The 24,149-nt window shown below is 38.5% G+C and overlaps 1 protein-coding gene across 1 annotated transcript in view; it reads left to right on the plus strand.

The window, feature by feature from the left end:
* ECT2L (epithelial cell transforming 2 like) overlaps window positions 1–24,149 on the plus strand; it is a 65,473-nt gene that overhangs the window by 15,503 nt on the left and 25,821 nt on the right. Inside the window, 11 exon segments of the mRNA XM_019648133.1 lie at window positions 3,176–3,338; window positions 6,700–6,952; window positions 7,817–7,985; window positions 8,712–8,850; window positions 10,434–10,602; window positions 12,629–12,717; window positions 12,719–12,758; window positions 17,596–17,688; window positions 19,442–19,624; window positions 21,196–21,299; window positions 22,893–23,018. Coding sequence (XP_019503678.1) covers window positions 3,176–3,338; window positions 6,700–6,952; window positions 7,817–7,985; window positions 8,712–8,850; window positions 10,434–10,602; window positions 12,629–12,717; window positions 12,719–12,758; window positions 17,596–17,688; window positions 19,442–19,624; window positions 21,196–21,299; window positions 22,893–23,018 — 1,528 coding nt within the window.

A 24,149-nucleotide genomic window follows, 5' to 3' on the forward strand; every position in this document is an offset into this window, starting at 1 on the left:
AATGTTCTTATTGTTTAGTTGTACACACTGAAATATTTATAGATGAAATGATGCCTTGTACTACTCTAAAATAATATGGAAGTAGGGAAAAAAGAAGAGGAGGAGGAAGAGAAAGCAGAAACCAGATTGGCTACAAGATGATAATTACTTAAATTAATTAATGGGGTCGTAATAGTAAATGAAGACATTTTCAGATAAAAGGAAACTGAAAAAATTTGTCGTCAGGAGACCTGCAGTAAAGAAATGCTAAAGGATGTTCTTCAGGCTAAGGAAATTGATGCCAGATGGAAACGTGGTTTTATAAGCAGGAACGAGGAGCACAGGAAATGGTAAATGTGTGGGAAAGTAAAAAAATTTTAAGTCACTTTAAAGACTCATGACTGTTTAAAGCAAAAACAATGTATTGTGGGGTTTATAACATTAGTAGATGTAATATATATAACAACAAAAGCACAAAGGATGGTGAGAACTGTAGTGTTGTACTTTCTTTAATTTTACAAGAATAGTAACTCTAAGTAGACTACAAAAAGTTAAGGAAGCGTATCATACTTCCTAGCAACAATTTAAAAGAGTAAAGCAAGAGGTATCCTGAAAAACCAAATAAGGACTTAAAATGGAATACAAAAAATATATATATATTAATTCAAACCCAGGAAGGAGAGGAGAAATAAAGTTTCATAAAACAACGGGACAGCCAAATAACAAAATTGAGACTTAGTTTCAATCATATCAATAATTCTATTAAATATAAGGGGAATACACTCTCAAAGGTAATTGTGAAATGAACTAAAAAAAAAATCAACAATAACAAGAAGATCTAACTGTATCCTGACTACAAGGGATTCGCTTTAAATATAAAGATACTGATTGGATAAAAGTAAAAGGATAGGAAAAGATATTCCACGCAAATAGTAAGCATATAAAAGTAGGATGGCAATTATTAATATCAGACAAAATAGACTTCAAGACAAGGGAATATTACCAGAGAGACAGAGAGGGACATTTTATGATGAGAAAAGGATCAGTTCATCAAGAAGTCATAACAATTATAAACATGCATGTACCAAATAGCAGTTTCAAATTACACGAAACAAAAACTGACTGAATTAATAATAGAACTACACAAAAAATATAGAAAAACTGAGCAACTTTCTCAACCTTCTTGACATAATATTTACAGAAAACCAACAATTTGCAAATATATGTTCTTTTTAGGAGCAAAATAACATTCACCAAGATACATAATTTCCTAGTTCACAAAATCAGACTCATTACATCTCAAAATTGTTGAAATCATAAGTTCTTTAACAAGGCAATAAATTTGAGATTAATTAAAATATCTTTTTTTTTTTTTTAAAGATTTTTATTGGGTAATTGGGGGGATGGGAACAGTACTGGGGAATTAGGGGAAGGGGAACAGACAAGTTGCTGTCGTTTTGTTCTTCAATCTAGTTGTGGAGGACACTGCTTCACTGGCCCAAGTTGGCACCATCATTGCGCTCTTCCCTGGCGAGGCAGATCAGTCGCCGGCTTCTGGACGGCCGCTCACTGCGGCTGCTGGCCGCTCACGCTGGCTGCTGGCTACACACGGTAGCCCATGGCAGCCCACTGCCACAGGGGCTGCAGCCTACGCCGTCGCCAGCGACTCACGGCAGCCCAGCTCCAGGTCGAGCTGCTGTTCAGCATCTTAGCTGTGGTGGGCAGTGTCACTGGCCCTCATATGTGGGATCCAAACCGGGGCCGTCTGGCATCCCAAGCGAGTTCCCAACCATTGCGCCACTCGGCCGGCCCTAAAATATCTTTTAAAATCCCCAAGCATTTGAACATTAACTCGCTTATAAATAACCTACAGTCAAAGAAGAAATCACAAGGGAAATTAGAAAATATATCTAATTGAATGACAATAAAAATACAACATATCTAAGTGTGGGGGATACAGCTAAAAGCACATGTTAGAGGGAAATACATTATTTAAATGCTTATATTAGAGAAGAAAAAGCGTTTACAATTAATTATCTAAATTTCCACCCTAAGAAACTAGAAAAAAATAGCAAATCACACCCAAACTAAGTAGAAATAATGAATAGTAGAAATTAATAAAATAGAAAATGGACAAACAATAGAGAAAATCTATGCAAACAAAAGCTGTTTTTTTTTTAAAACAGTAATAAAATGTTAAACTCCTAGCAAGAGCAGCAAAGGAAAAAAGAGAGAAAACACAAATTGACAAATATCAGGAATGAAAAAAGGGGCTATTGCTATAGATCCTATAAACATTAAAAACAAAATTATCAATAATTTTAGACTAATAAGTTCAACAATTTAAATTCAATAATAGTTGTTTTGTAGATTCCATAGTTGTTTGTAATTGCTGTTTTGTAGATTCTACCTACAGGCACATGAATTGAGACAGTTTTACAGTTTCCAATATGTGTGCCTTTTACTTATTTTTTTCTTGTCTTATTGAACTGGCTAGGATGTACTTGTTAAATTGAAGTAGTGAGAGAGTGGACATTGTTACTTTTTTCCTGATGTTAGGGGAAGGCATTTAATATTTCACCACTAAGTGTGATTTAGCCAGAGGTTTTCATTCTAATTGCTTTGGGAAGCCATTGTAAGGTTTTACTTGCATGAGTGACATTATCTAAGTTGCATTTTAAAAAACCACAAAGGGCTGCTGTGTGGAGAACGGGCTCTAGGAAGTCGAGAGTGGAACAGGGAACAATCAAGAGGCTTTTACAATAGCGTTGGAGAGAAGTGGAGGTGCTTTGGACGAAAGTGATGGCAGTGGAGATGGAGAGAAGTGGTTGGATTGGGGGCTACATTTTGTAGGTAGAGCTGACAGGATTTGCTGAGTTATTGAATTTGGGGTAAAGCGGAAAAGGAGAGGGGGACGTAAACAACCAGAGTTATAGTTTAAACAACTAGATTTATTTCAGATTTTTTTTCCCTGTGGAGTTGAGATATTTTTGTTATTTATCTTCTTTAGAAAGGATCATTAAAAGTAGATACAGTATTTTAAAAAAGTCTAGCCTTATGTTATTTAGGATTTAAGTGTGTGTTTTTTTTAAATAGGTGGAACATTAGAGAAAGAATAATGATTAATATTTATACTGGATTTTTAGTCCATTTTAGATATTAGTGTTCTGAACTAAATTTCTGTATCTCTTTTTAGGTTTGTCCAAGACCGGTTCCCAGGAAGAACACAAGTGGCCAAAGTGGATTTCTCTACAGTGTTACCACGCTTCATTTCTCTCTATATCTTTTCCTTTCTGAATCCGAAAGATTTATGTGCAGCTGCACAAGTCAGCTGGCCCTGGAAGTTTTTAACTGAACAGGTTTACTACTTGTCATTTCCTAGTATTAGGGCCCAAATACAACAATAATCTGTAATGAGGCAACTGGGGTAGCTTTCTTCCCTGAGGATAATAACGGAGGATATCTGAATCATACTATTAACTTACTCTTAGAGGAAAAATATAGGGGTAATTTAAATACAGTAATTTATTTTGTAAGTAAGGGGATATACACTCTTCTAATAATTCATGTATTTTTAATGATCTTTAAATACTCAGTTATTTAGAAAACATTTTATCTTGGCTAAAGAAGTCCAAGTTTTTCCATGAAAAATTGTTTAAGCTTTGGTGTTTCTATGATAATATTTTATCCATGATAACTCACTTCAAAAATTGCTATATAACCACAACTTCAACTGATCTCTCTTTGGCTAGCATCTGTTGAAGAACATAAATCTAGATTTTCAACCTCTTCTGCCATTAATCCTGCCTCTGGCCTATTGTCTCTTCATTTTCTTTGTAAAGATTTAATAAAATGTAATGGTAGACAATACTTTAAACATAAGTCAATAATTTACTTCTTTAACTTGTATGCACTTTACAGGGTGGGCTTGTGTTGAGATTCTGATCTCAGAGAATACCCCCTTCTCTATGGTGGGGCCACGTGCAAAAGCCAACTGTGAGCCCTTAATTTGTAGCATTTAAGAATTCAGGCTTAGTGTTGGCCTGATATATTGTTTTCTTTTTACTTTCAAACTTTCTGTGTCCTTATATTTCAGGGATATATATTGTAAGCAAGTGGTGGTGGTGCTGGTTAACATTTGGCAATCTTTGATTTTTAGCTGGAGTAATTTAATCTGTTTTCGTTTATGTAAATACTGATATATTGGGGCTTAAGTCCACCATTTTATTATTTATTTTTTGTTTGTTCCATGTGTTTTATTTAATTTTTTCTCTTCTTGTCTTCTTTTGGAGTACTTAAATATTTTTTAGATTGTTAATTATAAATTCTTTAGCAGTTATTTCATGGCTACTATAGAAATTACTACAGTCAGCCTAGGGTTACTTTACCACTTCTGAGATAATATAAAAAGCTTAGAACCCTTTAACTCCATCACCCCACCACCCTCCATTTCTATGCTTTTGTTGTCAAATATTTTAGTTTTATATATATTTAATTATATATATATATATATAAAATACACACACACACACACACATATATATATATATATGTATATAGTCTTGTGATGTATACATATACTATTGTTTTAGAGAGTCAATATTTATTTATAAGTAACCACATCTTTACTTTTTCTCTTGCTCTCCATACCTTCCTGCATCTCTGAGTTTCCCTTTGGGATTATTTTCCTTCTGAATTATCTTTAATATTTCTTTTAATGCTGCTTGCTGCTGACAAATTCTCTTAGTTTTTGTCTGAAAATGCATTTCACCTTCATATTTGAAGGCTATTGTTACTGGAAATTTGAACTCTAGGTTGGCAGTTAATCTTTTTATAGAACATTGAAAATTTTCCACTGTTCTCTGGCTTCCATAACTTTTTTTTTTTTGAGAAGTAGAAAGTTTATTGTTTTTCCTTTAAAGGTAATATTTCTATTTTCTCTAACTGCTGTTAGGATATTTTTCTCTCTTTCTTGTTTTCTGCAATTGTATCATGATGTACCAAGAGGGGTGTGTGCATGTGCGTGTGTTTATCCTGCTTTGTGTTTTGCAGTGATTTTTGAATCTGAGATTTAATGTCCTTTACCCATTTTGAAAAGTTCTCAGATGCTGTCTCTTTATATATTGCTTCTGCTCCATTTTTTTCTCTTTTCTTCTGGGATTCCAAAACTTATACCTTCGACTGATTCACCACACCCCATAAATTTCATATTCTCTCATATATTTTTTCCATCCTTTTGGCCTTCAGTGTTTCAGTCTGGACTTTTCTTCTGGCTGGTATTTCAGTTTACTGATTCTCTCTTTAGCTGGTTTCTACTTTGCTCTTAAACGGGCCCATTGAGTTCTAAATTTCAGTTATTATATTTTTCAGTTCTAGAATGTTGATTTGATTATTTTGCCAAAATTTTCACCTAGCCATTTAACTTCTTAGACATACAGAGGGTGCCAAAAATTGTATACACATTTTAAGAAAGGAAAAAAAACTGTATTAAAATTATCATGATGGTAACCACTTTGAGCACCTCTTGTAATTGAAGAAATCAAACGTGACTTGTGTTCCCCCTTTGTTATTGGTATGTATTGAGTATTACAATTTTAATACAGTTTTTTCATTTCTTAAAATGTGTATACAGTTTTTTGGCATTTGTATTAATTATAGATTTTCTTTAAAGTTCATGTCTGAACATTTCGATGTCTGGGTCTCCTGAGGGTCTCTCTCTATTTACTAGAAGACAAAAAAAGAAACAACACAATTCTTGTCTTTTTGTGTGCTTGGTAATTTTGATTGAGTACCAGATACTGAGTATAAGAAATTCATGTGATAATTTGTGTCTATGGATGTTATTATCTCCCCCCAGAAAGAAACTGCTTTCACTTCTGACATTTTGTATGACTAGGAACAGATCCCTTAAATACAATCAGAGAATGAGATATTTCAAAGCTATCTTCAGTCCTGGGGATAGGTTACCCACCCTTTATCATCCTTACTGAAAGTCTGCTGTGGTTACCAGCTCTCTTCCTCTTAGTGGGCCCTGAATTTAAATTTGTTTCTTCTCTTCCCTGTGAGAACGCCTGAAACTCTTTATAGCTTCTAAGTCTTCCAGCCAGAACTTTCTGCTCTGCTTCTCATCCTAAGCTTTACTTTGTAACTGTCAAATTTCCTGAAGTTAAAGTGATGCCAACTCTCAGGCTTAGTTTCCTGGATTCCCCTTCTCCCTGGGGTCGTGTCTGCATAGGTCCTTACTGCATTGGTAGCTCCACATGACTTCAAGTGATTGTTTTATAATACTTTGTCTAGTTATTTAATTAAACCTTGCTGTTTTCATATATCAACACTGGTTGCATGTTGGCAATATCATATGGTTCAATCAAAGTTGTTGTCAGTATGAGGGCTGGTCTGAAACGAACTACCACACCATTGCTAGAAGCAGAATTTTCAGAATCTAGGGTTAGAGTAACCAAATGCTATGAGAGCACTGGGTAACTATTTAAAGATGACTAATACATATATTCATATATAATGTATATGTTCATCAAAGGGTATTATTCCTATGGGGTAAGTTTCTTATCTCTCATAGTCAAGTTTAGATGGTAGGGTAACTGCACTAGAAATCTCAAAGTAATAAAAAAAAACAATTATCTATGTGCCTGAAAACATTACTACTAGGAAACTGTCCTTTAAAAAATTTGCCACTCGTCCTTCTCGTTTCTTTTTCTGAAGGATTGCTTATGGATGCCCAAGTGCATCAAGTTTGGATGGTTTCTGCCCTATACGCCAACAGATCATGAGTACGGGGCTTGGAAGCACCATTACTTGGCCTGTGTGTCCAACTTAGATTGGCTGACACCGAGGGAAGCTGCTGCTATTTATGGGACCCTGAATGAACCCAAAACAGCCGATGAGGAGCTACAAGAGAGACAAAGAGAAAAATGCCTCAGGAAAATAATTTGGGAGAAAATTGCATTACGTAAGAGTGAGTGGCATTTTAAAACTTTATATCTTAACCAAGTGTTGTAGAAAGCAATGGATTTACATACAAATTCCCACAGAGGAGAACAGTGCTATGTATCTGGAATAGTGGTGGGTGGCATTCTCTGAAGTATGATCAGGACAATTTCTTTTTTGTTTCTCTTTTTTTCACCATATAGTTCAAGTTAATTAATAAGAAAAAAAATTTTCAGATGAAATATATACCATCAAATACCAGGGCCTCCATTGCTGTCCTAGTTCCTCTCAGGTTTATAAGACCAAAGATGAGGAAAGAGAAGTTCGAACACAGGCAAAAACAAATAAATAGGTTCAGGACAATTCAGAAGAATTGGGATTGGTGAAAAAGGAGGAGAAAAGAAAATGAGAACAAAAGCAGGAAGAATGGTATTTGTAAAGGGGAAAGGGAGTAGGGATGAGACATGCTTTCAGCTAAGCCATCTGATTTGCACAGTGTGTAAAAGGAATCAACAAAACTGATCTGAGCGCTCCCATTTTTTTCTTTTTTTAACTGACTCACCCTCTGTGAGATGGTAACAAATGGGAAATTACTTGAAGCCAAGAAAAAGGGCAGAAATAGATGTGAAGTCTATAAATTGAGGAGGTGGTTTCCACAAGAAAAAGAGTTGCTTGTTCTCTGAGCTTTGTTTCTTGACCTGAAATGACTGGGGACTCGCAGCCCCAGTGCTGAGAGGATAAGAAATCCAAACAGAGCCTGTAAAAATGGCTATCGTGATTGCCATTTGGATTACTGCCCTGGTACAGCTTTATTTTTGATGCCTTTATCTATGGAGACTTGGCGGGGAGATGCATGAAGGAAACAGCCGAGCGGCTGCTGTTTGTTTTTCAGAGGAGTTACTCAGAGTTCGACCCCCTTGGGTGAGCGGAACATGCTGCTCTAGATTGGTAAAATCCAAATGCCAACCACGTCTCTCCCAGGCCGTGAGGGATCGGCTGGGATTACATGAAGCTTTGGAGAAGCAGCTTGTTTTGGCATCCTTAGAAGCTTTGCCTAAGAGGTAAGCAAACCCCCATCTACTGAAGGCTCAGGACTATCCCCCTGATACCAAGAATTCATTCTAGAATAATTTAACTGACATGCAGGGATCTTGCATAATTATATGGCTCTTATCCTACGAAATAGCAAGAACAGTGGTCTTTGAACATGCTTTCTGAAGAGGGCAATATGTAACATTCAAAATTTACATTTCAAATATTCTTAGCCCTGCAAAGAGGCTATATGGAGGATATAGTATATTTTCCATATAAAGTTACTGAACAAAAATATCAATTTTCCATAAATTTTTTTTAATGGAGTAAGCATATCCAAATGGTAATGTGTGTGTGTGGGGGGGTGGCCGTGGAGAGAATGGGGAGATTACTCAGAAAATTATGAGGCCTGGATGATTAAGGACGTTTAAAATCTCTCAGTTGCTCCTTTTCAAAATGTCGTTTTGAACCCCTAAGTTTGTCACTACATTTGTTTTAAGCGCCCCACAAAAGCTAAGTTCCAAGAAACCTTTCTGGCATCCTATACATGGAGAGAGGAGGCCCAGGGCAGCATTGGCCCCACCCCACCTAGGAGCCCCATTTGCTGCTGTCCCCGAATCACAGAGGGAGACTGAGGCCACCTGCCTTGCATGCAGTATAACTGATGCTCAGAGAACATACATATTGGTGCTCACTTATCAAAGTCAAATGAAGTGAGAATGAGAACTTCACTTACTCCCCCTTTTTTCCTATAGAAGCAATGTTTCTGGAAGCCATTCCTATCCTCTATTATCAAAGAAAAATTGGCGTGGAGTTAATAAAAATGATGACAGACCTTCATATGCTTTCCAGCCACACTTCATATTAATATCATCTCGGATCCCTGCCTATGAGGTACAGAGTGTGCTAAGAGGCCCGGCCTTTTCGGAATCAGTTTCTTTCATCTACACTACAGGGTGTGTGGCAATCTTTTGGCCACCATGTATGAAATTGATTCAGCTCTTAAAACAAAACTGGTCTGATCTAAGTGGAAGTTTACAGACACAAAACAGTTTTTAAAATGAGAAGCAATAAAGATAACCATAAATCAAAATTATTTTTAAGGAAGCATTACAGCACCCAAATTGCCTTGCATTTATTAGTAGGAGTGCAATAAATTCTTGAATTTGTTGCACTTAATCCACAAAAGAGCAAGGTGATTACAGATTATTTTAAAACTTCTTTGGAATGCCCATGACTTTTAATAATGTCATGTAACCACCATCTCTCAAAAGAAGAACGAATATCAGAAATTCTATTCCTATTAAATGAGGATGCCATTAAATTAAAATATGTTCTTTGTATAATGAAGTTAAACATTTTCATTTTAATATGAATAAGAAAAATAAAGGAAATACAAAGAAGACATAGGAAGCATGTATTTATATATGGGTATATAAGTGTATATGTATATACATTAATACACATATAAGGAATAGGTAAGGGACAGCATTTAGTAGGTTATATTCATTGGCCTACTTAAAATGTCCAAAAAAAAAAAAGATTCCTATTTGGAACACAATGATTGCTTTTAAGATATGAAATCACTTCTCTTTCTGGACATCTAGGAATCGACCTAGATCATTTACAATGGCTAGCTTAGTGGATCCACATGAAAACAAGATAAGCGTTTTGATCTCCACATGGGCCGTAAATAGTTTCCCTAATGTTTAAAAACGCATCATGCTGGTGACAGAGTATGGGTGAATAAGCTGGTATAAAATCAGTCCATTCTCCTACTTGTCTTCTATATATAAAACTATGTCATAATTACATATTTGACTATGACGTGATGGGAATTGGGGTAAGAAGTAGGGTGTAATCATGTGGTAGTTCTATATTCAGTTGAACTATGACCTCCAGGAAGTGGCATCAGATTTTGGAAAACATCAGTGATTTCAATGACTTTCCAACCTGCCTGCTGCTAGTGAATTAATTTTATCACAATGAAAAGTTTATTTGGTTATTGAATTCAAAGAATAGTGGTTTTAATTTTTATTTCAATGGGAAATACTTATCAATCAATATTTATAATTAAAACATTCATAATTAAGAGGAAAACTAAATCTATGTAAGAAGTCTATTGCAAAATTGAATGATCTCAATTTTATTATTTTTTAAACGTTGTATATTTATCTCTGTGCATGGGCGAGTACAAAGATAAAAAGGCTAGAAGAAACTAACCTAGCTTGTTAATAGTATTTATCTCTAAGTGATGGAGTTACAAATGTATTTAATTTACTCCTGTTATAATTAGAAAAGAAATACTTTAAAAGGTCAGTGAAGAGAAAGCTTATCTTCCTCTTTCCATAATTTCTGTGGGGGAAAAAAAATCAGTCTTTAAAAATCACAGATTATGTATTCACTAAATTAATTTTGTTAATAAACAGTCTAAAATAATGGGCTTTGGTTCCTACAGCTTTGCTTTCATCTCTTAGATGGTGGTGAACAGTGTTAGAGCAGGTGTAATTTCTGTGGTGTATGAACACAGTGGCATAACCTTGGAGAGCCTGCTTTATCTCATAGAAAAAGCTCTGGCTGGGCAGACGGCACAGAGTATGGGAATATTTAGTGATGGAGACAGCAGGGAAATCAATTTACTCCAAGGTAAGATGGGATTGGAAAGAACAACTAACTTTGCACTGACGTAATGTTTGTCCACATGTATGACCTTTCAATTGCTATTTAAGTTCCAATTTGCTAAAAAGGTTGATATCCCAGATCAAAGCAGTCAAGCAGGAGGAGTTCCCTCTTATTCAAGGGAAGGGCAGCCTTTTTGTTCTGTTCAGGCCTTCAATTGATTTAATGAGGCCCACCACTATTTCTCTGATGAGTAGTGATGCTGAGCACCTTTTTATATGCTTGTTGGCCATTTGTGTTATCTTCTTTAGAGAAATGTCGATTCAAGTCCTTTGCTCATTTGTTAATTGGGTTATTTGATTTTTTTTGTTATTGAGCTGTTGACATTCTATATATAGTCTGGATATTAACCCCTTATCAGATATATGATTTGCAAATATTTTCTCCCACTCTGTAGGTTGCCTTTCACTCTGTTAATTACGTCCTTTGATGCAGAAAAGGTTTTAAGTTTGATGAAAGTGAAGCAATTTTAATAGTAGCAAATATGAAGATCTATAAATGGGTGTGCATTAACAACATTTGTTATATTTCCAAGTGGCTATGCCACAAAGGAAAGGATCGGCTGATATCACTAACTTGTTATGGGCCATCTTTTAAAAAGTTCAGTGGTTACCATTTTGGGGGGGAAGGAGATGATAAATTTGTAGAAACAAACTTTCAGTTTCTATATTTCCTCATACTATAATTTTCACCCTTCCTTGCTTATACCTAAAATAGAATTGTTTTAAGTTTTGCTAACAGAAATTGCCCATTTTTGTGGAATGAGGGAAGGGAGGGAATAGATGGTCTAGGATCCAGCTGGCAGGGAACTCACACAATGGCAGAGTGAGTGCCTGAATCACCCATCAAACTGCCATCTCTGTGGCTGGAACTCAGCAGACTTGGAATAGTTTTAGTGAATTTTATTATTAGCACAAACTAACTGCTTTCGGTTCAGCTTTGCATTATTTTTGGCTTTTCTTGGTTAGTTTACCTGTGCCCAGAGCAAGCTGTTGTTCTGCATTCAATTTATATATCCCCCCAAAAGTAAAGCACAGCTGCTATTTATGGTATAAATTTATGATTCATTACATGGTGGCCCTTCTATAAATGGTGGAGAAGAATCGAGTGCAAGTTTATACTGTGGTAGTAGGTTCACCTCATATGGAGTAGAAGAGCCTGTTAGGGTTTCCTGATCTCAGCCCTTTTGTTCTCCAGATGAGAAAGGTTTCTAAACCCTGCCTTTTCCTTGTTTTCTTCTTTTTTTAAAGCAATAGTAGCAATAACAAAAATACCTCAGAAAACTCAAGTTTCCTTTGATATAATTGTGGTGTTTTCCCAAAAGCTTTCACCTTACGCGTAAAAACAACATAATGAAATCTCTTATTTGAGTCACCTGAAGAGGTCCTTCCATTGTGTATCTAGACCTCTTGATGCAAAGGAGTGACCTGTCAGGACTCTTGTGCCTGACTGTTTTCATTTCATTTCTGGGGCGTAGCAATGCCAAGTCAGGACTCCCTCGAAATGGGCCCAGATGCAGGAGAGCTGAGTCATCTCACACAATTTCCAGGAAGTGAGGGTTCCAGTGATGTTGACCGTCTCTGGGGCCTTACTTCCACTCTGAGCAACTTATTTTTTGATTGACAATGTGGGAAACATTTCTACTTCAGAACTTGGTTGCAAAATCCCAGGAATTGACTTGCCCTCAGTCCTGCTCCGAGCCTGGTAATTTACAGTGCTGCCCAGCGGAGGCAGAAACGCAACATCCTAAACTACATGCACAATGTCCAATAAACCCAGAATATGAAGGAGACCGTGGTACCTCCTCCATGATGGAGTCTAGTGGTACCTCTGTGGCCCTAACATGGTACGGCCTTGAAGCCAAGGTGCCCTACAGAGCTTGGTCTTAGGAGCAGATGTTGGCCTTTTGAATTGTGGTTCTGTATTCACAAACTGCTGAGAGTTTCTGTTCATGATAATATTACAAATTAATATTTTGATTTTTTCCCCTCAGGCTATAAAATTGGTATTAAAAATGTATTGAGGCCTGAAGTGAGAGATTTCTGGGAGAAATTAGGAAGCTATGTGGCCCCTGAAAAAGAAGGGGGGTCACGTGGACCTCTTTGTACCACTTGGAGCATCAGGTCAGTTTTGAAAGTTAGTGGTCACGTCTACTTTATAATGATATTTTGGGAATTTGTGAAATACCCTCAGTTCAAATGATCCAATCACATTTACTCTTTCTTTTTTGCTTTATACCTCATGTCCTGAGGTATTTAGGGGGAAAGGGCTTTGGGGTTAGTAGTCAGAGAAAACTTGCCTGCAGAAATAAAGTCACTAGTGGCAAGAGCCAGCGAGGAACGTTATTTCTATTTCTTCTGGAAAATACAGTAAAGTCAGGCTCCACAAGACAAGGGAAAGCGCCTGACCAGCAAAGGAACCGTAGCTGGTCAAGCTGAGAAAATTTTCCCTGCTGTGTTCCGAACCTGGGGTGGGTGAGCGTGAACTTGGTGACTAAAGAAAGACCTGGACTTGAATCCCACTTATGCCACTTGAGCTGCGTGGCTTCAGGCAAGTTTGAGGACCTCCATTTCCTCATATGAAAGTCACAATAATAGTACCTTACCTTATAGAACGTGTGAATATCAAAATAAGATAAAAACTTAATACAAATAAATAATAATATAATATTGGAACACTGAAGACACTGAAGTGCTTTGTAAAGATGAGTGAGGTTGATCACTGAGGTTTGCTGATATAATTTTAAGTGCCTACTTGTCTAGTATCAGCTACTATAATTCTTTTGTTATTGTTTTTTAGATTTTTTTTTTAATTGGGGAATTGGGGGAAGGGGAACAGACAAGTTGCTGTCGTTTTGTTCTTCAGTCTAGTTGTGGAGGATGTTGCTTCACTGGCCCAAGTTGGCACCATCATTGCGCTCTTCCCGGGTGAGGCAGATCAGTCGCCGGCTTCTGGATGGCTGCTCACAGTGGCTGCTGGCCGCTCACACTGGCTGCTGGCTACACACGGTAGCCCATGGCAACCCACTGCCACAGGGGCTGCAGCCTACGCCGTTGCTGGCGACTCACGGCAGCCCAGCTCCAGGTTGAGCTGTTGTTCAGCATCTTAGCTGTGGAGGGCAGTGTCACTGGCCCTCATATGTGGGATCCGAACCGGGGTCCTCTGGCATCCCAAGCCAGCTCTTAACCATCGCGCCACTCGGCTGGCCCATATAATTCTAAGCTCATTTCAGTTCTTGAAGGGAAATTTTAGAAACATTAAATCAAATTCACTAATTTTAGGTATCTGTTAAATAAAAGCTCTACATTCATGGGCTATGTATGAGTTTGGGTTTTTTGATTGTTTGTTTGTTTCTTTTGTTTTTACCAAGCAGAGAAGGGGACAGGGAGTGTAAAATTAAGTTTTCTCAAATTGTTTCTCATTCCCATTCCTCAGGGACTGTGAGTTTTAAAGTTCTTGATTTTCAAACTCCACTGGAATTTGAAATTCCACTATTCAATACATGGAACATGCCCCTCGCAAGCTTCAACCAGGGGAAAGGATAAAAACAAAAGGGTGGGAAGGGGTTTAAAAGAGAATGAAATATAAATTATTGTAACAATTTTTTTTACACAGCTATTACAATTATATAACCTCAACTATGTAGAAACTGCATAAAAATCTATGAGGAAATATAGCAAAATATTAACAGAATCTATCTCTAGGTGTGTTTTTCAAATTTTCTACTTTTGAAATCAGCTTTTAAAGAGTAGGTTACAGAGAATATGGATGGTGTGATCCCAGTGTTTAAAATCTGTGTATGTGTGGGGAGGGTGGTGGTGATGTATATATAGAAAAGGGTTTGGAAGGATGTATACCAAGGTGTTAACAATAATTGAATAAGGTGATAAATAAAAGGAAGGAAATATCACTTATTTTCTTTTATCTTATTTGCCTCTATTTTCTGTAAAAAAACTAGTATTACTTTTATAATGAGAGAAAAGCAAATTTTTTAATTGGAGTAGAAGAAAAAGAAAAAATATGGGAAAGTAAAGTACTGAAAGGCAGAGAATAAGGGCAAAAGGACAATAGATTTGGTGACATAAAAATCGTCTCAAGTGAAACTTAATGGCACTCAAACAATAGATTTTCCACCACATTCTAGGCCTGAAAAACCATCCCCGAACTTCTTGTCAAATGTAAGTTGCACATGCATGAACCGTCAAGACCCTGGTTCACTCAGAAGACCATGGCTCCTCAGCCCCAAAACCCCTTTTCCACCACCTCAGGCATCTCCCTTGGGCTTGTCACCCCCAGTATTGCTTCTGAAATCTTGATCTCAAGCACCTGTCTCTCTAAGTACCACTTCCAAATCATGTACTTAGTAGTTCCACTCTATCAATTCTTTGTCTGAAGACCTCTAATCCACACCCTCCCATTTTTTCACTATCACCGTGGCTTTGTCCTTGGTTCCTTCCTTGTTAAGCTTGGGTTTAATGGTTCATCATTATCATTACTATCTTGCAAAGAATCTGAACTTCTTTGTCCCTCTTTCTCCTGGCTAAATCCCAACTCATTTGGCTGAATGCCAACGGTCAAAACACCACCATCTTCATAATCTATGCCTGCCTGCACTAAAGCAGCTGAAAGCTGTTGGAAAAAACAAAACAACTATTCTTATGGACTGGACTTTACTGGCATCAATATCAAGTGGGATTGCCGCACTGATAAGCAAGCTTACCATATTTCCTTGATAAGTTCATTTCCCCACTTTTTTTTTTTTAAAGATTTTTATTGGGGAATTGGGGGGATGGGAACAGCGGTGGGGAATTGGGGGAAAGGTAACAGACAAGTTGCTGTCGTTTTGTTCTTCAGTCTAGTTGTGGAGGACGTTGCTTCACTGGCCCAAGTTGGCACCATCATTGCGCTCTTCCTTCGCAGATCAGTCACCGGCTTCTGGACGGCCGCTCACTGCGGCTGCTGGCCACTGGCTACACACGGTAGCCCATGGCAACCCACTGCCACAGAGGCTGCAGCCTACCGTCGCCAGCAACTCAAGGCAGCCCAGCTCCAGGTTGAGCTGCTGTTCAGCATCTTAGCTGTGGAGGGCAGTGTCACTGGCCCTCATATGTGGGATCCGAACCGGGGCCCTCTGGTGTCCCAAGCCAGTTCTTAACCATCGCGCCACTCAGCCGGCCCCATTTCCCCACTCTTTAAGATGACTACTATATCCCGTCTCCTCTTTACTCAATCTTTCAATAACCCTCTCTCAGCTGTTGATCTCACCTTTTACTTCCCTAAGAAAACTCCCCAATTTCCCTCCCTCCACCAAACACACCACCTACCCCACCTCTTACCATCATTCTCTGTCTTCTCTGTGCTTCTCTGGCAGAAGCACCCCTGCTCAAATCAAAGATCAACTACTCCACTTGGACTCTGTAGCCTGTTGCCTTTCACCTTCTTGATCATTCCTACTCTCAAATCCTCTCCTGTCGCCTCAATTCTCTCTCCTTATTGAATCATTTATATCAAATCAGGAACACCTGTGGTAGCTTCTGTCCAAAATAAAGAAAAAGGAGAAACCATAAAGTTTCCCTCACCACATTTTGAGTTGACTATACCAGTGGCTCTCAAACTTTACTGTGTACTTGACTCACCTAGAGAGCTTGTTAAAAGACACATTGCTGGGCCCACCGTTGAGCCTCTGGCTCAATAGGTCTGGGATGGAGCTCAGAATTTGCATGTCTAACACGTTCCCAGGTGCTGCTGCTGCTGCTGATCCAGGCGCCACATTTCGAGAACCACTGGTCTATGCTAACTGCCTCTACCTTCCTCACCTGTTGGTCACTCCTCAAGCTCCTACAGGTGCTTTCATTATCTGTACTGAAATTGCTTTTGAAGACTATCAGTGACTTCCATGTGCCCAAACCCAGTGGTGCCTTCTCCATCCGCACTTTGGTTTGACCTCTCAGCAGCATTTGATGTGGAGGAACATTCCTTTAAACTCCCCTACTTCCCTTGGTTTCCCTCATCCCACACACTCCTTGTTTTCCTCTTACCTCAGTGGCCGCTTCTTATCATCTCCTTTGCTGGCTCCTTCTCCTCGGCAGCAGGCCCCTTAAATGTGCCCAGGGCTTAACGCTGGGATCGCTCCTTTCCCATGACTGCTCTTTCCTCCTAGGCAGCCTCACCCACTCCTAAGACTCTATACTCAATCTGTATGCTGGTCACTCCCAACTGTGTGCTCTCGGCTCTGATGCCGCTGAGCTGCAGATGCATATCTAGCTCCTACTTGACATCTTCATATAGACATTTAGTTTGCATGTCAAATAGCATCTCAAAGTTAATACACCTAAAACAAACTTTTCATTTCTCCGCAGGCCCAGACCTACGCCTCCCCAGGATTCCTCAGTTAAGATATCATTCACCCCGTTACTTCATAAACCTCCATAAAGCCAAAAACCTAAAATTCATCTTTTGGGGGCATCCTGTTAAAAAATGTAAACAGCTTTATGAAGGTTGCAATTGGCATACAATAAATGGTCCATATACACTGTGTCATTGAAGAAGGACTGAAATTAATGCCATGCTAAATGTTGACCACTGTATTCCGTTCTGTGTTTAACAGTTTTAAACCTTTCCTTTTACAATGAGACTTCCCTTATGGGTCAGACAATTGTTAGAAAACATATGTAGCCTTTTTTATCTGTCTTTGGCCTGAGCATCCAAATTTGAAAACAAGCACCAGGTCAGGCTACATGGCTTCTTTCTCCACGCTGTCGTCCAGTCCTCATAAGTGTTTGGACTTCAGTGCTTGGGGATGAGCTGTAAAGTGCTGATGGGCTATTCCATGAAGGGTTTGAATTGAAGATAGGAACTGCCAGTGGCCTTTTGCCGCCAGCTCATTAGTGCTAAATAATGCTTAACTGTTCCACTGCAAAACCTGTGCATGAGCTAATAAAATTATTTTTGCCTGTGCAGAGGCAGGAATAGAAGTTCTTTCTCAGCTGTCGCAACTGACTGGCACATTATTTACTGCCCCCACTGGGATTGCAACTGGCTCTTACCAACACAGTAAGTGTCTCTGGGGACTCACCACCGTGCCCAATCACACCCACCAACTCCAGGATCACCAAAAGACAAAGCACAGCTAACAATGCTGGTTCTGGCTGATGTCAATTCCTGTCTTTCATTCCTTCTCTGAAACTGTCATTTCCCATCACTCAGTTATTTGCTTAGAATGGGATTAGTTATTGCAAATATTTGCTTCAAACCATCATTTGCACAAACTCAGCTGAAAACATCATCTTTAACAGTTACACAAAGATGTATCATTGCTGATCTAGAGAAATAACAAGTACAAAGAATAACTTTTCTTAATCAATATGGTTTTGTTTGGAAAAATGAATTGCAGCTATAAAGAGATGATAAAGAAGCTTGCCTGGGTTCCCTTTCAGTAGCATCATCTGAGAGGAAAACAGTCGATGATAAAATACACCTGAAAGCAAAGCTTCATTTAGATACCACAACTCAAGATACTGGATCAAAATGTAACCCTGGTTGACCAACGAGAGAACCAAATTGCTTTGTTACAGTAACACTCAGCATTTCCGCCTTTAAGGCTCCCTCACTTCTTATCAAACAGGGCTTGGGGTGATGTAGAAACTATATAAAGCATTACTTCTTTGATCCCCAATGCCAAGTGCCTTTCAAGCCCGGGGAGAGCTGGTATGATTGGGAAACTTGTAAGGAAAATGATATAATGAAAAGCACATTGACTTACTACAGATTGTAACAGAAGTCACTTGTTAATTTTAGTTTATATAGCAGCATCACCAAATGATAGCACGTTTGGCCCTGTGGAGAGCGGAATCGGCCTCGCAGAACATAGCAGGGCAGACACTTGTCTATGGAACAGGTTTTTCTTTTCTTCTCCTGTCTCCTCTTCCTCCTGGTCATCCTCCCTTCCCACTCTTCTTATTCTCCTCCTAGAAGAACACTTATAAAGACTTTCACATAGTTAGCAATAAGCATGGTGGGGAGGAGAATCAAACAAGTCTATCCATTCAGGACAGAAAATAACATTTAAATGACACTGTAGCATTCAGTAATTGATTTTCAAGGAGAGAAACTTGCTTAAGCACCCACTAGAGCAGCGGTTCTCAACCTGTGGATCACGACCCCTTTGGGGGTCGAACGACCCTTTCACAGGGGTCGCCAGGTACTCGTATGTGGGCATATCTGCATGTGGGCCTGGAGACGGATAGAGGAGCAGTGTCTCGGTTCCTAAGAACATCGAAAATATGTGTTTTCCGATGGTCTTAGGCGACCCCTGTGAAAGGTTGAGAACCGCTGCACTAGAGTCACGTAGGGATATTTGTAGAAAGAGATAGCGGCTTGACCTAATGTGAGGAAGATACATGTTGGCTATTGCAGGGACAACGTTGGATGACTTGATGGGGAAACGAGGTAGAGCAGGGTGTTCTTGTATTTTCATAAACATAAAACGGTATATTCTTACTTAGATATCTACTCCACTTCCCGATGCACAAATCCAGCAGCTGTTTAATTTTTTATTTCAAATATAATGTGTCACCCTTATCTACCAAAGAGTAGATAGGCATTTGAAATTATTTGCTGTGTCCTTTTTGAGTTTTTAATTTTACCTTTGAAAGCAGACTATGGGTGTTTATCTTAGTCTCCTAATGAGAAAGGATAATAAGCCTGATATAAATACAACTAAGTTTTTTTTTGTACTATAAACAACAAGTGGAATTCTTTCTTCTGAGTTTATGTCTGCAAAAATAAAAGGAGAAAATAATGTCAGTTCTTAGTGACTGGCTGGGACAACGGCAGGAAAGGGGTCCCCCTTCCATCTACTTCAGCGAATCTAAGCTACAGACGTGGTCCAGCCTCACGGATTTCCTGGAAGACACCTTGAAATCAGTAAGGAAACAGTTAAGTCCTATCTTCAGGGGGCTGCAGAAAACCATCAGTGGCAGGATGATAGGTAAGAACTGTTGATACTTCTGTTGCAGACTATTTGTGACGTTTGTTTCATATCCAGAGTGAATACAAGTGTAGGAATGTACAAGTAAAAGTTGACTCTTAAGCATCTTCGGTAAAACTGTTCCCTTTGTTTTTCATATCTCCTTTCAAATATGATGAATATCCACTAAGAAGAAATATTAACTATTATTTAACAAGTATTAAGTAAATATAAAAGGTGAATAAATATATTCATCTTCAAAATGCTGAAGTTAGTTCCTGGTTTCAGATTTTACCATCTTGTTAATCCTATGTCAGTCAATAATTTACCTAATCAAAATTTGCTAAGTGTTTGCTAAGCCAGAGACCTCTGTCCTTTTCCCACTACAATTTGCTCTAAAAGTTCAGCACCTCTTAAACCCCAGCACCCATTACGTAAATTATTCTACAATTGTGTTCTGTCTCCACCTAAAATATATAATTTGGTGATTGGGCTCCATGATCCTTTGCTGAGCCCACTGGACATTGTTGAATCTATTTTCTTATTTACACTCCATACCCATGATCAAATTATCATGAGAGGTTTTAGGAAACAATTTCCTGTGTCAACTGGTTCTTCACCTACATTAGTTCTTTCTTTAAAATACATTTTTTTTTTGCTTTTATTTTTTACCATCTGGGTAAATGGGTTTTCCATCCACCTTAACTACCTATTCAAATTTTCCCTAACTCTTCCCATCTGACTAAATAAAACACCCTATAAATGCCTTCCTTCCTTTCTTTCCTTCCCCGGCCCTGTTCCTAGTTAACATCTGTTTACACCGTTACTGACTACACAAGGGCCATAACACATAAGTGTGCATGGAGGTATTTTATGTCAATGTATGTCCTACATCTTTTCACATAATTGCCTCCCAAACAGGGGTTTGTCTTTTTGGCTTTAACTCTACTACATGTAGTAGATGTTCAATCAATATTTTAAAATAGCTATGAAGTTATAAACAGGGAGAAATTATTTTTCCTGGTTCTTTTTTAGATATTAAGAACTAAAGAAGAAAGTGGAAAGATTAGCTTTTTAAGGACAAGAGTATTTTTGGATGATATATGTAAGCAATGAGAAGTCAAATGGAAGAAAATTCTGTTCATCTAAACACGTTGTCCAAAATATTTTTTTAAATGTAAAAGATGCCTATGTACGGATATTTGTATGTTTCTTTTTTGGGGCTTAAATTATTTATGTATTTGAGCACAAAGATAAAAGGGAGTGTGAAGGAATCTTTGGTGGGATTGAGAATCTAAAATTTAAATTTATAAGTTTTGTTTTCACATGTTCTCTTCTTATTGTCATACTTAAAGATTTTATTCAATACCAGTTTTGCCAGAGTGGGTGCTTTTTGCATGTTGCACATTTAGTTGCTTTTGCCCATTTTATATTTTATCATGGGAGATAATCCTCACGGCATAATAGAATTTTTATTTTTATTCTTTGCATTTTTATCCACTAAAAAGCAACTATGAGAGCTGAGCTTTTTTCCTCCTTGATCACATCTCTTACATAAATCAATTACAAGACATATGGCCTTATATTTACAGGACAGTTTATGTTTGACACCATGGGTATGACTAACTTTCTGAATAACCAAGAAATTGCACAAACTCTGGCAGAGGGATTGATGGAGCTTTCAAAAGAAAATACTGTAAGTATTTTTTCTGAAGAAAGCACACTATAAAACCCCAACACTTAAAGAAATTTTTAGTTTGCTTTTATTGTTTTTGGTTTTTTTTTAAGCCAGTTTGTCCCTTCAGGGGCACAATTCCTCTGAAAAATTACATCAGTTTGTAAAAATAGCCATTGAGAGATGCTGGGTCCAAGATCTATTAGGTTACTAAAACAGACAAGGAGGAAGATCTTCTAGGTTATTTCAAAGTGGACTACATTGTGCACGGCTTTCTGTCCTGTGATTAATTTCAATAAGAAGTGACATCTTTAAAAAGCCTGTTAGTGGCTTTATATTTCACATAAACATTACTCAACAGATAAAACAATTAATAGTATGACAGAAAAACAGAGAAAGTGTGAAAGCAGGTATACAAAGACGAAGGGCAAAGAAGGCTAAAGGAGAGAGGAAGGGAAAGAGAATACAAAAGAACAGAAAGAAGCAAATCAGCAATTTGGTTGAGGACAAGCATGGGGGAAGCATGAAGCGTTTTCATAGAAACAGATCTTGGATACTCTCCCAGAAAAGTCAGCAGATCATACCCCTGCCCCCAAGACCATAGCAAAGCTATAAGAAAAATGAAATATGCTGCTGTTGGTCTTGGGAAGAAGAGACTAGGATAGGAAAAGGGATATTAATGTACCCCATGCTATTTAAGGTCTTTGATTTTCCAAAGAGAGATTCTCAAATCTTTCTCTTCCACTGTAGTCATTCTACTTGTGGGTGAATTTAACATTGTCTTTGCATATGTTCTCCTTATCTATCACGTGTCTGCTTTGGTTTCAACTTGGCTTCTCGGGTAAGCACCAGACATCTCCAGGGTTAGCTGTCCGTCGTGGAGTCTGAGAAGCTGCACTTACCCGTGATCTGCCTTCTCTGAAGACTCAGCTCTGAGCAGTCTAGCCAACCCCGGGGCAGCCCAGTGCTGAAAGCGCTGGCCAGCTCTGCTGATGAGATGATCAGGGATGTTCACAGGGCTGATCCTGGCGCCTTGGAAGGCCCTGCCCTGTCTCCTGAAACACCATAGGTTTTCTAAACGTGTTTGGTGTAGGTTCAGTGTACGTATTGCCACCTCATTATTTAAAAATAACCTTTTATGATATAATTTCTACTGTGCTCAAAACCATAGCCTGAGATGGACCCAAACCTGGGAGCTTCACAGGGTGTTTTTCCCAGTAATGCAGCTGCTGTAGCTTCTCTCTCAGGCCTTCTTTCTGCTGAAAGACAAGATCCCATCTGCCCCCTTCCTCTTCTGGTCCAGAGGCCGGTGAGGGCTCCTTAGGTTCCAAAGATCTCAAAACCCTCCCATAAGCCCTTGGCACCTAACTGAATTGTGACCATCAGAAGAGAACCAAGAGTACATGTGATGGAATATGTGACTCACAACTAAGTCCCATTTACTGACTCAAATTGAATGGTCATTACTTTATTTTCTGGATTTAGAAATGAATTAGGTAAAAAGCTGAAAACTCTACCAAAACAATATGTCCGTCTTTTCTACTGCACTTTTGTGGACCTATATTTCAGATGACTATTTTACATGAGAAGTTTACATGGGTGTGGCTTTTTCAGGACAAACCTCTGGAATTTTTGTCATATTTTCTGTGGACGAAATGTGGTGAAAAGAGCATGGACTTTGAAGAAAATGATATTCTGACAAAACGTGACCTAAAGGCAACATTCAGTTTATTCATGAAGGTAAAATTATTGTCGTATTTTTATGCCATTGCTTCACTGTGGAGTTAGATACATGGGCTTAAGAAATTCATACAGAATAACAATAATTTTACCTGGAAAGCTTCCAACTGGTTATTTCTCTGAAAAACTTCATTTTCTTGGGTTATTATTTTTTTTAAAAGGCTTTTTGTAGTATCATGAGTGACATTTAAGTCACTTACTGTAAGCTGCACCATGTTGACGGGACTAACGTTGTTTGGGTCCTGGAGGAAAAAGTGGACATTTGCATTTTGTGTCTTTCTCAGTTGAATCCTGAGATAACATAAAGAGATTTGTTTTGTTTTTTTCATTTGTAGCCCAGGACACTTTTTTTGTGTGTGGAACTAAGAATGCTTCTTTTTTTTCTTAGTGGAGATTCAAATTCATAAAAGAAAAAAAAAGTGGGTTTGAAGCTAATTCTTTGGACAGAAAAGAATCATTTTGACCACACTCTATTCAGGATCCATAGATTCTTGGCTATGTGAAATAACCAGGATTCAGGAAACACTGAAAACTGCATTGTCATTCAGAGAGCTGATTTCTGTGAAATTGTCATTTTAGAACCATTGTACGCCTGGAGAAAAACCACCTGTGTGTCTCTGATGATCACAGGCTTGGGATACCACACCAACACAAATTCATCATGGAGGGTAGTAGTAGAAATAGGCTTGTGAATTCCTTTAGCAGGCACATCACCTGTTGCCCTATTAACCTGATGTTCTGGAAGTCTTTGCCGACACTTCCTTAGAGGGCAGTGAAGTGCTGGGAAGGGCAGACAAGGACTGGTGGTGGCAGCATCCCCTCTGTCAAGCCGTCCCACCTTGCTCAGCCAAATGAAAGGCCTGCAGTGATTCAGACCCACCTCCCTGCTGTTACCAGATCTGCCCCTCAGTTTAACGCTCACCCCCTTGTCCCCTCGAAATGGCTTATTCTTCCCAACCACAAGCACCCTCCCTGAGAGGAGGATAAACACATTTCCAGGGACATCTATGCCCTTTATAAGTCAGAGCCCTGCTTTCTTGCTACCCCACCCCTAAATCTGTCTTTTCAGGAAATGCACGTGGATCATGTATTAGTCAGGGTTCTCTGGAGAAACAGAACCAAGAGAGAGAG

The sequence above is a fragment of the Hipposideros armiger genome, unplaced genomic scaffold (assembly GCF_001890085.2).
Source record: "Hipposideros armiger isolate ML-2016 unplaced genomic scaffold, ASM189008v1 scaffold_120, whole genome shotgun sequence".
Classification (NCBI taxonomy): domain Eukaryota; kingdom Metazoa; phylum Chordata; class Mammalia; order Chiroptera; family Hipposideridae; genus Hipposideros; species Hipposideros armiger.